This window comes from Lacerta agilis, chromosome 12, assembly GCF_009819535.1.
Source record: "Lacerta agilis isolate rLacAgi1 chromosome 12, rLacAgi1.pri, whole genome shotgun sequence".
NCBI lineage: Eukaryota > Metazoa > Chordata > Lepidosauria > Squamata > Lacertidae > Lacerta > Lacerta agilis.
The window spans coordinates 50,737,034-50,749,081 of record NC_046323.1 but is presented as its reverse complement, the minus strand read 5'-3'; the positions used below and the strand labels follow the sequence as shown (position 1 = coordinate 50,749,081).

Here is a 12,048-nt window from a genome sequence, read left to right as displayed (position 1 = left end):
AAAATTCATCACACGAGCCTGGAACCTGCTTTAAGGCACTATGAGGCAACTGGGTCATATTTTCTGCTAGGCCCTCTAGCAGCTTTTTAAAATACCGTTCATATTTTGTATTTTTAGCACCACTTCCCACATTTAAAGAGGAGCTGGCCAACAAAGAGCTGCAAGAGGACAGTACAGCCATCTTGAAATGTGAAGTCTCCCAGCCTGGCGTATTGGCGACATGGAAGAAGGGAGCCCAAGTGATTTCTCCAAGTTCCAAGTATGAAATCCAGCAAGAAGGAACAATACTCACCTTAAAGATTTACAATTTAAAACCAGAGGACTCTGGCAAATACACCTGTGACATTGGGAACCAGAAAACCACAGCAACCATCTCCGTTGAAGGTAGGGGTTTTATTAAGTCAACAGGTCCTAGGATTTGTACTGCAAATTATTGGACCCTGGTTGTCTTTCATTCTAGACTAAAAGGCCTTAACTGGCCTTGGATACTAACTATTCTTCCTAACTGTTAACATTCAGGTTTTCAGAGCCCTGTGCTGATGAGAACCTGGCAGCTATAAGCTTTATAGTGCATGAATGAATATAAAAGACTAGTCAACATAAACACATCTATGTACTGAACTATTAGTACATAGTTTCTGAGAAGCCTCCTCTTACCACTGCATCCTACCCTTGTCATTTAGATCTACGGATGTAGCATAGCTTACCCTGAAGCAACATTGCACTGTGATTTAGGAGGCAGTGTGGTGTATTGGTTAGAGTGTTGGACTATGAACTGGGAGACCAGGGTTCAAATCCCCACCCAGCCACAAAGCTCACTGGGTGACCTTGGGCCAGTCACCATTTCTTAGCCTAACCTACCTCACAGGGTTGTTGTGAGGATGAAATGGGGGGGCGCGTAGAACCATGCACCCATCCCCTTGAGCTCACTGGAAGATAAAGATGGTTTTTATATTGCAATTTTATGTTGTGAATCACCCTGAGATCTGCGAATGATGGGTATTATACAAAGGTAATAAATAATAATAATATTTCTATAGATATACAGTGGTACCTCAGGTTACAGACGCTTCAGGTTACATACGCTTCAGGTTACAGACTCCACTAACCCAGGAATAACGCTTCAGGTTAAGAACTTTGCTTCAGGATAAGAACAGAAATCGTGCTCTGGCGGCGCAGTGGCAGCGGGAGGCCCCATTAGCTAAAGCGGTGTTTCAGGTTAAGAACAGTTTCAGGTTAAGAACGGACCTCCAGAACAAATTAAGTTCTTAACCTGAGGTACCACTATAATGAAATAAACGAATGTGAGCATGTGCTTCGAGCGGCACCAAGTTCTATAGAATTCACTTCGCCTACAAGTGAAGCAAGGCCCAACATTCTTAGTTTTTTGGCATTTGTTGAAAACTTTTATCAAGAACATTAGGCTCGAGAGCAATTGCCAGTCTGTCTCTCCTTATCTGTAGCATTACAAATTCCCAAATAACCATTTGTCTTCAACTCTCAATTATCTCATTCTTCCCATATGGCCCTCAGCTCTCCCAGCCCTTTTTGAAGCCCAGCTTGAGAGCCAGGAGGCTGAGGAAGGCTCGGTGGTCACCCTCCTTGCCAAGCTCTCAAAACCTGACGTGCCTGTGAAGTGGAGCAGAGGCTCAGTCAGACTGCGAGCCAGCGAGAAGTACGAGATGAGGCAAAAGGGCTCCACTGTTGAGCTTCTCATTCACAATGCGCAGCCAGAGGACTCTGGGGACTACACCTGTGACTCTGGGGACCAGCAGACCACAGCATCAGTGCTTGTCAAAGGTGAGGAGGAGAGGAGGAGCACATTTCCTTAAGCTTTGCTGCTGCTGGGACTGGTCTTGCACATGGAAATATCAATGAGCAGACCCTGGAGAGCATATTATGCCAAAGTTAGCTTGACTGCATTGGCTCCTGGGCTCAGCTCGAGGTGATGGCTATTTTCTTTCAAATCCTGAATGGCTTGGGTCACATGTGTACCCTGTCCACCAAAGGAGGGAACGGGGTTGGCCTTTGTTGAGCGCAGCCAGTTCCTCTGCTGTGGAATTCCCCACCTAGTGGGACTTGCTAGGCTACGCCTTTGCTTAGTGAACACTGGCAAGGTGTTTTAATAACCAGATACTTCCTCATAAAAATGCAGGGTCTCCATCTGCTGGATACAACCCAACCCAACTCTTAAGCCATCTCTGTCCCACTGACCCCAAGTGGAAGAGTTAAGTTTGGTGATATCAGTGGAACTTAATATAAAATCAAAAATTCCTTCCAGTAGCACCTTAGAGACCAACTAAGTTTGTTCTTGGTATGAGCTTTCGTGTGCACACACACTTCTTCAGATACACTGAAAGAGAAGACACCAGACCCTTATATATAGTGAGAGAGTGAGGAGGTGTATTACTCAGAAGGGTGGTGGAACTTAAGTTTAGCTTGGGCTGGATAATTGTACCCCCATGTCCTTCTAGTTTTAAATATCTGGGTCTTTCTTTAAAATGTTCTGTGCGTTTCTGTGCATTTTTTAATAAATGAAGAAGCAACTGATACATCAGTTAATTAAAATATATTAGAGGTCTGCAACCAATATTTTGGCTAATACATTCCAACACACACAGCCTGTGCCTCTACTGTCTCTTGTAACTCTGTCCCTACTCCCCAACATTAATTAATGTTCAATGAACAAACTATGGGCTGGTGAAGTCAGAACCACCACTTCCACACATAAGGCAAAAAAACTACCAAAGTGTTACGCAATCCACTCCCCTTGGCCTGGAACATTAAATATCCACATTGAGCTCCCCATTAATTTTCCTCAAGATTATAATTTTTAGTGCAAAAACAATCTATATGTATAAAACAAAAAAATAACGACACAGGTAACAAAGTTTAGCTGCGATAAATGTGTTACTTTTTAGGTGCCTTTGGTTACTGTCATGAAACACCCTGCGTCATTTTCTCTGCCTTTCCCATTTCTGTCCTTTTATAGCTTTGCCAGTACTTTTTATTAACCTGCTTGAGAATCAGGAGGCAGTAGAGGGCGACACAGTCACCTTGCGCTGCGAGATCTCGAAAGGTAGTGCACCTGTGAAGTGGAAAAAGGATAGATCTCTCCTGAGGTCCAGTGGCAAGTACACCATGAAGCAAGCAGGCACTGTTGTGGAACTGATTGTTTCTGAGCTGACTGCCGATGATGCAGGAGTATACAGCTGTGACACAGGAGACCAGGAGACCACTGCTTCACTGGTGGTGAACGGTAAGGCCTCAGACATTCTTTTGGAGAATCATAGAATTGTTGGAAGGTACCTCAGGGGTCATCTAGTTCCAACCCTCTGCAATGCAGGAATCTCAGCTGAAGCAACCATGACAGGTGGCCATCCAACCTCTGCTTTAAAACCTCCAAACAGTTCTTACTGTCAGAATTTCCCCCTGATGTTTAGTAACTTTATTGTAACTTGAATCCATTGGTTCGAGTCCTACCCCTCCAGAGCAGGAGAAAACAAGCTTGCTCCATCTTCCATGAGACAACAGCCCTTGAGATATTTGAAGATGGCTCTCATATCTCCTCTTAGTCGCCTGAGAGATGATGACTTATTCGTCACTTGCTGACTTACTGGTTGCTTGCTATGCAAAAAGCCTCTTAGCAGTTTACAAAACTTTAAAGACACAGAGTGTAACGTAAAATTGAAAAGGGAAGAAGAAGAACAACGCATTATAACAAAATAGAGGTGGGGGAGAAGCTCAGTTCAGTTCAGACTTAACTAATTCTCACTTCCCGAAACAATATGCGAACTGGAACACTTCATTCTTTAACAGGTGGGTAGCCGTGTTAGTCTGCTATAGTCGAAACAAAATAGAGAATTCTTTCCAGTAGCACCTTAGAGACCAACTGAGTTTGTTCTTGGTATGAGCTTGCATGCACACGAAAGCTCATACCTACCAAGAACAAACTCAGTTGGTCTCTAAGGTGCTACTGGAAAGAATTTTCTATTTTGTTTCATTTTTTAAAACGCATACTCTTAATTTGGCAATGCAGTTCCCCAGCCATGTAATTTGTTCAACAATACATCTACTAGGGTCAAGCATGGTGAAAATAACACGCAAAATTTGATTACATTTGTGAAATGGCTTTGCAGATACATGTAATGTCAGTGTTTGAAAAAAACAAAACAAAGGTCCTGACTTCCTTTGTCTCCTCAGCCTGGTCCTCGGACCCTTGTCAGCATAAATAAGTCCACAAGGAGAGTGCCCTTGCAGAGTATTTTCTGCTTTTATTCTTAAAAGTCTTTATCTGCAAAATGACCAACCAACTGTACACACATCAACACTACCAGCTTTAACCAACCAACCCACAACAAACACTAACATTGACCACTCTATATATATACAGGTACAATTAGGTGAAAGTTTGCATGAGTCATTGTAGCCCGCTGACTCATGCTGACTTAGTTCTTTTAGCATTAAAGAAACACTGGCCAATTTTTAGCCGTGACATGTAAAGCAGGCATAATTGCGTACAAAATGAATCTATTAGGAGAAATTCACATTTAAATGGGGCTTTATTATCACAAGAACCTTTTAAAAAACCACAAACTAATGAGGAGAACTGAACTTAAGATGGGAAATGTAATGTATTTATTGGTCAGTGCCTGAGTTTGAGTCTGGACCAGGCATAGGGAACCTTCGGCTCTCCAGATGTTTTGGCCTACAACTCCCATGATCCCTAGCTAACAGGACCAGTGGTCAGGGATGATGGGAATTGTAGTCCAAAACATCTGGAGAGCCGAAGGTTCCCTATGCCTGGTCTGGACTAAGGATTCTGAGCTTCTGTGTTCTGATTTGATACATGATTCGATACAGAATATTTCAGGATTTGGGCTTCTGCCATTGGCCCTTGAAATCTGAGTCGTGATTCGCAGCTTGGAAGTTTAGATAGCCAATCACGTTGGGAGTGGGGGTGGCCCAGGCTTTCAGGAATATATATAAGCAGTTGCTTTCCCCCTGTTTCCCAGTTATGTAGTTCAATAAATGTTATTGCTGTGTCTTGCCTCATGGGAACCCACCTACTTTTCAGGGAAAATGAGAAAGTGATATTGAGATAGACAGATTCACCCATGGAAACAATAGTCAGATTCATCAATTCCTATTGTTTCCATGGGTTCTTATTTCAGCTTTAATGGCCAAGGGGTGCACTAAACACCCAAGTCGTGGTTATTCATGTGTTTCCTGCAACTGATGAATATTAGAGACCACATTTTACAGGTGCCTGTGAATACTGTAGCAAGAGATATGGAAAGAAAAACGGAACTGGGAGAAAAGTTTTTTTGCTTTAATTTTAGAAGCACCAGCCACCATAGTGGAGGCACTGAAAGATATCACCTTGTACGAAAATGAAGATGCCATGTTCCAGTGCAAGGTCTCTCGGGAGAAGGCAAAGGACGTGGAATGGAGCCTGAGTGGGGTGCCTCTCCAGTCCAATGAAATGAACGAGATTGAGGTTCAAGGGAAAGTTCACATGCTCACCCTCCGGAAGGTGACACTCGAAGACTCCGGCTCCGTCACTTTCAAAGTGGGACAGAATTCTTCTGAGGCCCAGCTCACCGTGCAGCGTAAGTGAGCTAACTCTTTGTAGGGGAATGTATTATATTGACCCTCAAACTGGTCCACCTTTTTTTTCCAAATGAGGCCCAGCTAAATGAGCAGCACAAGTAAGCCAGTCCTTTAGAGGGAGAACTCTCCCTTCTGTCAAAATAATCTGGATCCTGCAATACCCTATTGTGTCTGTCAGAAGAAACTTAGTCCTGTTGATTGAAAAATGTGCTCATCTACTCAAATCACAGATCTCTTTATTATAAGTGCAAACTCTGGGGTTCCTTTGAGGCGAATATTGGGGTTGCAAAGCAGCGATACAAGGTCCCAGGACTACTGTGCTTATGTGAGACTACTGTCATAATTTTATTTAATGAAACCTCTGTGGGTAGTGATGTTTTTTTAACAATTATTTTAATGATTGTATGTGTGCGTGTGTGTATGTGTGTGGTTGCATTGTTTCATACATACTGTATTTTTCTGTGTATAAGACAATGCCTTTTGCTTTAAAAAAATTAGACAAAAATTGGGTGTCGTCTTATACACGGATAGTGAATGCAGAGGGGGGACGTGCGATTGATGGCAGCAGCAAGCAGGAGATTGGCAGCTGCGATTGGGCAGGTGATTGGTGGCTGCGGCAAGGCCTGCTGGCGATTGGCTGTGGCTACGGCAATTGGGCAGGCGATAGGCAGCTGTGGCGAGATGGGCAGTCAATTGGCAGCTGCAGCAAGTGGGCAGGTGGGCTGTTGGTGGCGGCGAGTGGGCAGACAACTGGCGGCTGCGGTGAGATATGCGATTGGCAGTGGTGGGCAGGCGGGTGAGCAATTGGCGGAAGTGACCTCCCCCACCCCCCAAAAAACTTGATTTCTTAATTTTGGATTTAAAAAAAATAGGGGTTGTCTTATACATGGGGGCGTCCTTTACCTGAAAAAGTTCTGTATTTTACAAATAGACAGTTATCCCAAATCTCTCCATTTTTAGAATATGTACAAAACAATGCAACCAAACAAAATAATCATTACAGTACTCACAGAGGATTTATTAGATAAAAGGTTTTACAGCCAGGGAAGATGTCCTAATTAGATGTTGGACAGTGTGAGTCCTCTATAATTTTTTGCAGAAAAAATATTGCCCCCCCCCCGGGAATAGTGCAAAAGTAATTAATTTTTATGCGTGCTGAACAATTAAGCAGCCCATCGGGAGATGAAGCCCTTCTTACTGTGTCACAGTTCTCTGAAATAATGGTATGTGATAACCCCTGGGGGGACATTCTCAGTAGTGGCACCCACACTTTAGAATGACCACCCTTATCAGGCACCATTGGTATCTATGGTAATGGAGTTTTGACACCAGGTAAAAGCATGATTATTCATCCAAGCATTTGACTAAAGTGGTACCCCTCATTTAGTTGTTAATCCTACTGGATTAAGTTGCATTTAAGCTAATATTGTTTTATTGCATTTTAATGCTTCTCCTCACTCTGGGGCTGTATTAACAATGAAACTTGGGTTAAAATTGTGTGTGTGTGTGTGTGTGTGTGTGTGTACGTAAACATATGCATATACATACCATTCCAACAAAGGCTTTGTTTTTCCCTCTGTACAGGTGCTCCAGTAATCTTCATAAAGCAGCTGGAGAATATGGAAGTAGATGAGAACGGCACAGCTATCTTCTGCTGTGACCTTTCCAAACCCAATGTCCATGTGGAATGGAAGAAGGGTTCGTCCGCAGTCCAGCCCAGCCAGAAGATTGAAATTAAAGTAGAAGGAACTGCCCACAGTTTGATCATCCGCACTGTAGTCCCCGAAGACTCAGGAGAATACAGCTGCAGCACAGCTGACAGGAAGACCACAGCTAGGTTAAAGGTTAAAGGTGAGAACCTCTCTTTGGAGTTTATGACTAACAGGCGTGGGGAACCTTTCTTTGCTCCATGGAGCACACCTTTATTAGGATTGGGCCAAATTTAACAGGTGGGTGGGACTGTCCACCTGTCAGTCATCTGAGAACAAAATGGCACTGGGCGATTTAGTGCTCTGAAGTCCTGAAGCATCTCACAGCAATTTGAGGAAGAAGCCTTGATTTTTAAATGAGGATCAGTGAAAACCCTTTTCTGAGCCAGAAGGAGGCATGATTAAGAAAGAGTAAGTCTTGTTGATCATAATTACTCTCTCAGATACAAGTTCTCTTTAGTGTGTGCATTTCCTTCCAGCTCTCCCTGTCCTTTTCAAACGTGGTCTCCAAAACAAAGAGGTTGAGACGGGGAACACTGTGTCGTTGTGCTGTGAGCTGTCCAAGCCTTTGGCCCCAGTAGTCTGGAAGAAAGGGAAAGTGGTGCTACAGTCAAGCGACAAGTATGAGCTCAGGCAGGAAGGGAACTTTGCAGAGCTCCTCATCTATGACGTGGAAGCTCAGGATGCTGGGGAGTACACCTGCGACTCAGGAGACCAACAGACAACAGCCACCGTGAAAGTCAAAGGTAGGAGAAGCTTGGGCTCGTTCCCAGTCCTTCTGCATGCTTGCCTTTGTGGCCTGGGGGTGTGCATTTTTTATCAACAGTTCCACTATTTGTCTTGCATCACTGTCATCATGTTTTACCCTGGATTGGTAGGAAAGCCACAGTGGGAGCGCATCCTGCAGATTTGGGTGCCCAGAGGAATTTTGAGCATTGGATTGGGGGGGGGGGAGAGAGAGAGTAAAGCACTGAAAGCAGGGAACAGGCTACTGCCTCACAGAAAAATGGCAAGAATAGTGCCTGTACATGTTGCCTCATATCTCAGGTTCTACAAATGCGAGAGAGAGAGAGAGAGAGAGAGAGAGAGAGAGAGAGAGAGAGAGAGACCATGAGAAAAAGAACATACAAAACCTACAATGTAAAATCAGGGGGCGGGGAAACAGAAAAACTCTTATAAAGGTACTAACAACCAAAAGTGGGACAGCAGAAAGAAAAAATAAGTGAAAACTGGGACTCTGTGGGTTATGATCATCATCATCATTTTATTTGTATGCCGCCTTTCCATAGTGAAAACAATGCTCAAGGCGGCTTACAGCATGACAAGATTTACATAATTACCAACTTAGCAAAAGCCATAAGCAATAATTAAAGCACCTTGAAAGGTACACAGCCAAATGGAAAACAATTTCAACATAAATCATAAAATCTAAAACTAATAAATACAACATTGATATCAATAACAATTTAAAATGACATAGATAAAAAAACAATTTAAAATAAAAACATTTTAAAAATAGGGGCAAGAGCTACTGGGACGAGTTGCTGAGCTCACTAGGCCTGGCATCCAGAGTCAACCTTGTTTCCTTGAAGAAAGAGCCAACTTCACTGATGCTGTTGATGGTTCATTGGGAGGGGGCTGGAAACTGTCCCCTTGCCCCCTCCTGGTGCTCCCCCTCCGCTGCCTCCTACAGACCAATTCTGCCATGTCTATGGCTAATGGTTGGCATAACAATTTCATTTTCCGTATGAATGAAACTCTGGAAAACTTTTTAGCATACTCTGATTAAAACTTGGAACAACTGCCAGAAGATAGATACATTTCTTACCTTCTTCTCCCGGTCGTAACAACTGCTGGGATCTTGAAATCAGATGAATTTTGAAATCAGTGGTAGATGGGCAATGCTCATAATCCCGTAGGCACAACCAGAATTGGCCACGCCTTTTAAATATATATCCATATACCTACAGGTGAAACTCGAAAAATTAGAATATCGTGGAAAAGTCCATTTATGTAAGCAATTGTTTTCATTAGCTACTGGAGTTTAATATATGAGATAGACTCATGACATGCAAAGCGAGATATGTCAAGCCTTTGCTTGTTATAATTGTGATGATTATGGCATACAGCTGATGAAACCTCCAAAGTTGAGATTGTTAATTTGGGGTTCTCACCAGCTGTACGCCATAATCATCACAATTATAACAAATAAAGGCTTGACATATCTTGCTTTGCATGTCATGAGTCTATCTCATATATTAGTTTCACCTTTTAAGTTGAATTACTGAAAGAAATGAACTTTTTCCACAATATTCTAATTTTTCGAGTTTCACCTGTATACTTATACCTTTACCGATCTCATCTCTGACAGTGTTGCCATAGATGGCATCACTGCAAAGTCCAGCAGGAGCTGGTGTGGGCACATCTTGCCAGAGTTCCTTATGCTACATTAATTAAAGCCATGATCTACGCCCACAAATCTTTCTCAGTCCACTTATGCGTCCAGGCCCTCCGTTTTGATAGGCCACTGCCCTGATCCGCTCTTCCCTGCAGTTCTGCCAGTGCTCTTCAAAGAAGAATTGCAGAACGTGGAATCAGAAGCAGGTGGAAAGGCCGTCCTGCGCTGCGAGATCTCAAAACCTGATGCTCCTGTGGAGTGGAGGAAAGGAGCCATCGTCCTTCAGCCTAGTGCCAAGTATGAGATGCGGCAGAGAGGCACAAGTATTGAACTGATCATTCACAATTTGGAGCCTGAAGACTGCGGCCCCTACACTTGTAGCACAGGAGATGAGCTGTCGACAGGCTCCGTTTATGTACAAGGTGCGTTCACCATGCTATGGCTGGATTTTGTAACCCAAAACTTACATGTACCATATGGCAGTGCAATACCACACTGCTTCCAGAGCAGCACATGCACCCGGCTCCGAAGCATGTGGGCTGAAACACAGTATCGTAATTCTGTGCGTAAAGTGGTTTGGTGGTGCTTTGCTTAAATCCCTGAGTCTAGTGGATTCACATTGCTTTTATTTCTCACTACCTGGTTACTCAGCACTTAATGCTGTTCACATGCATTAATGTGAGGTGCTATGAAAGTTCTGTCTATGGTGCTCGATGTGTGAGATCTCATTCACACATGCAAGTTTCTGTCGCAATGTTTCACTCATTGAGTAACAAACCTTCACATGCACAGTCCCAGGTGTATGAAAGCAGTAGTCACTGCCACTCTGTATTGGCAGAACATTTCAAGCATATATAAGCCAAATAAGAAGCCAGAGCTCTCCTTTTAGTTTACTACTAGGCATCATTTTATGCTTCATGATACTCTTGTGAATGGTCTCCTGGCAATTGGAGGTTGTGATTAGGAATTTTTGGGGGGTGGGGTGGGGAGAGGAGAAGGGACTCTATAGCTTATTTGCTTCCTGCCATTTCCCCATTCAAAATCAACCCACCCCTGGCTGCTTTCTCACCTGTGGGAGTGAAGTTACAAGGTCCCTGTGCCTTTTCTCCTGCAGGGAGAAAAGTTGCTTAGAAGTGTGATTTTGAGTGGGTAACAGTGGAAGGAGAAAGGGCTAAGTATTTCATGCACAGCATGAAATTAACAGCTTCCTACAGCTACTTTTCAGCTTGTTTCAAGAAACTGTTTATGCATCTCCCACAATTACCATCTGGTTTGGTTCCAAGGACTGTCAAAAGGTTTTTACCAATGTACAATGGGATGAATAGTTGAGCACTCATTCTCTTATTGCGCCCTTAGGCATGCATTAATGTGAGGTGCTATGAAAGTTCTATCTACGGTGCTCGATGTGTGGAAGGTTTTGTTGTGTATCTAAGCCGTGCCTATCAAAGGCGACATCCAAGAGTTGGCATATCTGCCTAGTATGCATATCAGGGTGCAATATTATGACAAAAAGTATTAATTGCTTGATTGTGTGAAAGCAAAATCCCATCTGTCTAGCATGGTCTTGTTTAAGCTTGTTTAAAGTTTGGGGCAGATTAGCTTCCTTATACAGTCATAGAATCATAGAATTGTAGTCAGGGCCGGCGCATCCATTTAGGCGAACTAGGCAGGAGGGGGCGCTGGCCAGCCTGCCACCCGCCGCCACCCGGTGCCGCTCCGCCAGCAGCAGAGTGGCGGGGAGGGGGGAGCAGCCCAAAATCGGGCTTCTCCACCCCCTCCGCCAGCGGCAGAGTGGCGGGGAGGGGGAGCAGCCCGAAATTGGGCTTCTCCGCCCCCTCCACTAGCGGCAGAGTGGCGGGGAGGGGGCAGCAGCCCAAAATCGGGCTTCTCTGCAGGGCCGGTGCTAGGGATTGGCAGGGGGGGCGCCAGAAGGGCACAAAAAACCCTAGCACCGGCCCTGATTGTAGTGTTGGAAGGGACCCCAAGGCTCATCTCATCCACCCCCTGCAATGCAGGAATCTCAGCTAAAGCTTCCTTGACAGATGGGCCATCCAACCTCTGCTTAAAAACCTCCAAGGAAGAGTGTTAGAAAGTTAATCAATGTGACAAGAGAACGATTCTTTATTAAGAATTCATACAATCCCAAACATGCCATAGTGTTGTCCTATGAATGCATGCCCTGTACCTAGGAAAACGGTGGGTTCCCATATCTGTTACGTCTTAATATGATGGAGCGTCCAACAAGTTGAATTTTCTTGAAGTTCTGTTGTAGGCTCATGGTATTTTCATGCCAACATTAGACCAAATTACAGCTCACCAATGTTTTGG

General features: G+C 44.0%; 1 protein-coding gene across 1 annotated transcript in view; it reads left to right on the top strand.

The window, feature by feature from the left end:
- The window catches only part of OBSCN (obscurin, cytoskeletal calmodulin and titin-interacting RhoGEF), a 216,747-nt gene that overhangs the window by 95,563 nt on the left and 109,136 nt on the right, over nt 1-12,048 (top strand). Inside the window, exons 52-58 of the mRNA XM_033166000.1 lie at nt 118-384; nt 1,534-1,800; nt 2,993-3,259; nt 5,343-5,612; nt 7,198-7,464; nt 7,802-8,068; nt 9,876-10,142. Of these exons, the coding sequence (XP_033021891.1) occupies nt 118-384; nt 1,534-1,800; nt 2,993-3,259; nt 5,343-5,612; nt 7,198-7,464; nt 7,802-8,068; nt 9,876-10,142 (1,872 nt within the window). The remainder of the gene's footprint in view (nt 1-117; nt 385-1,533; nt 1,801-2,992; nt 3,260-5,342; nt 5,613-7,197; nt 7,465-7,801; nt 8,069-9,875; nt 10,143-12,048) is intronic.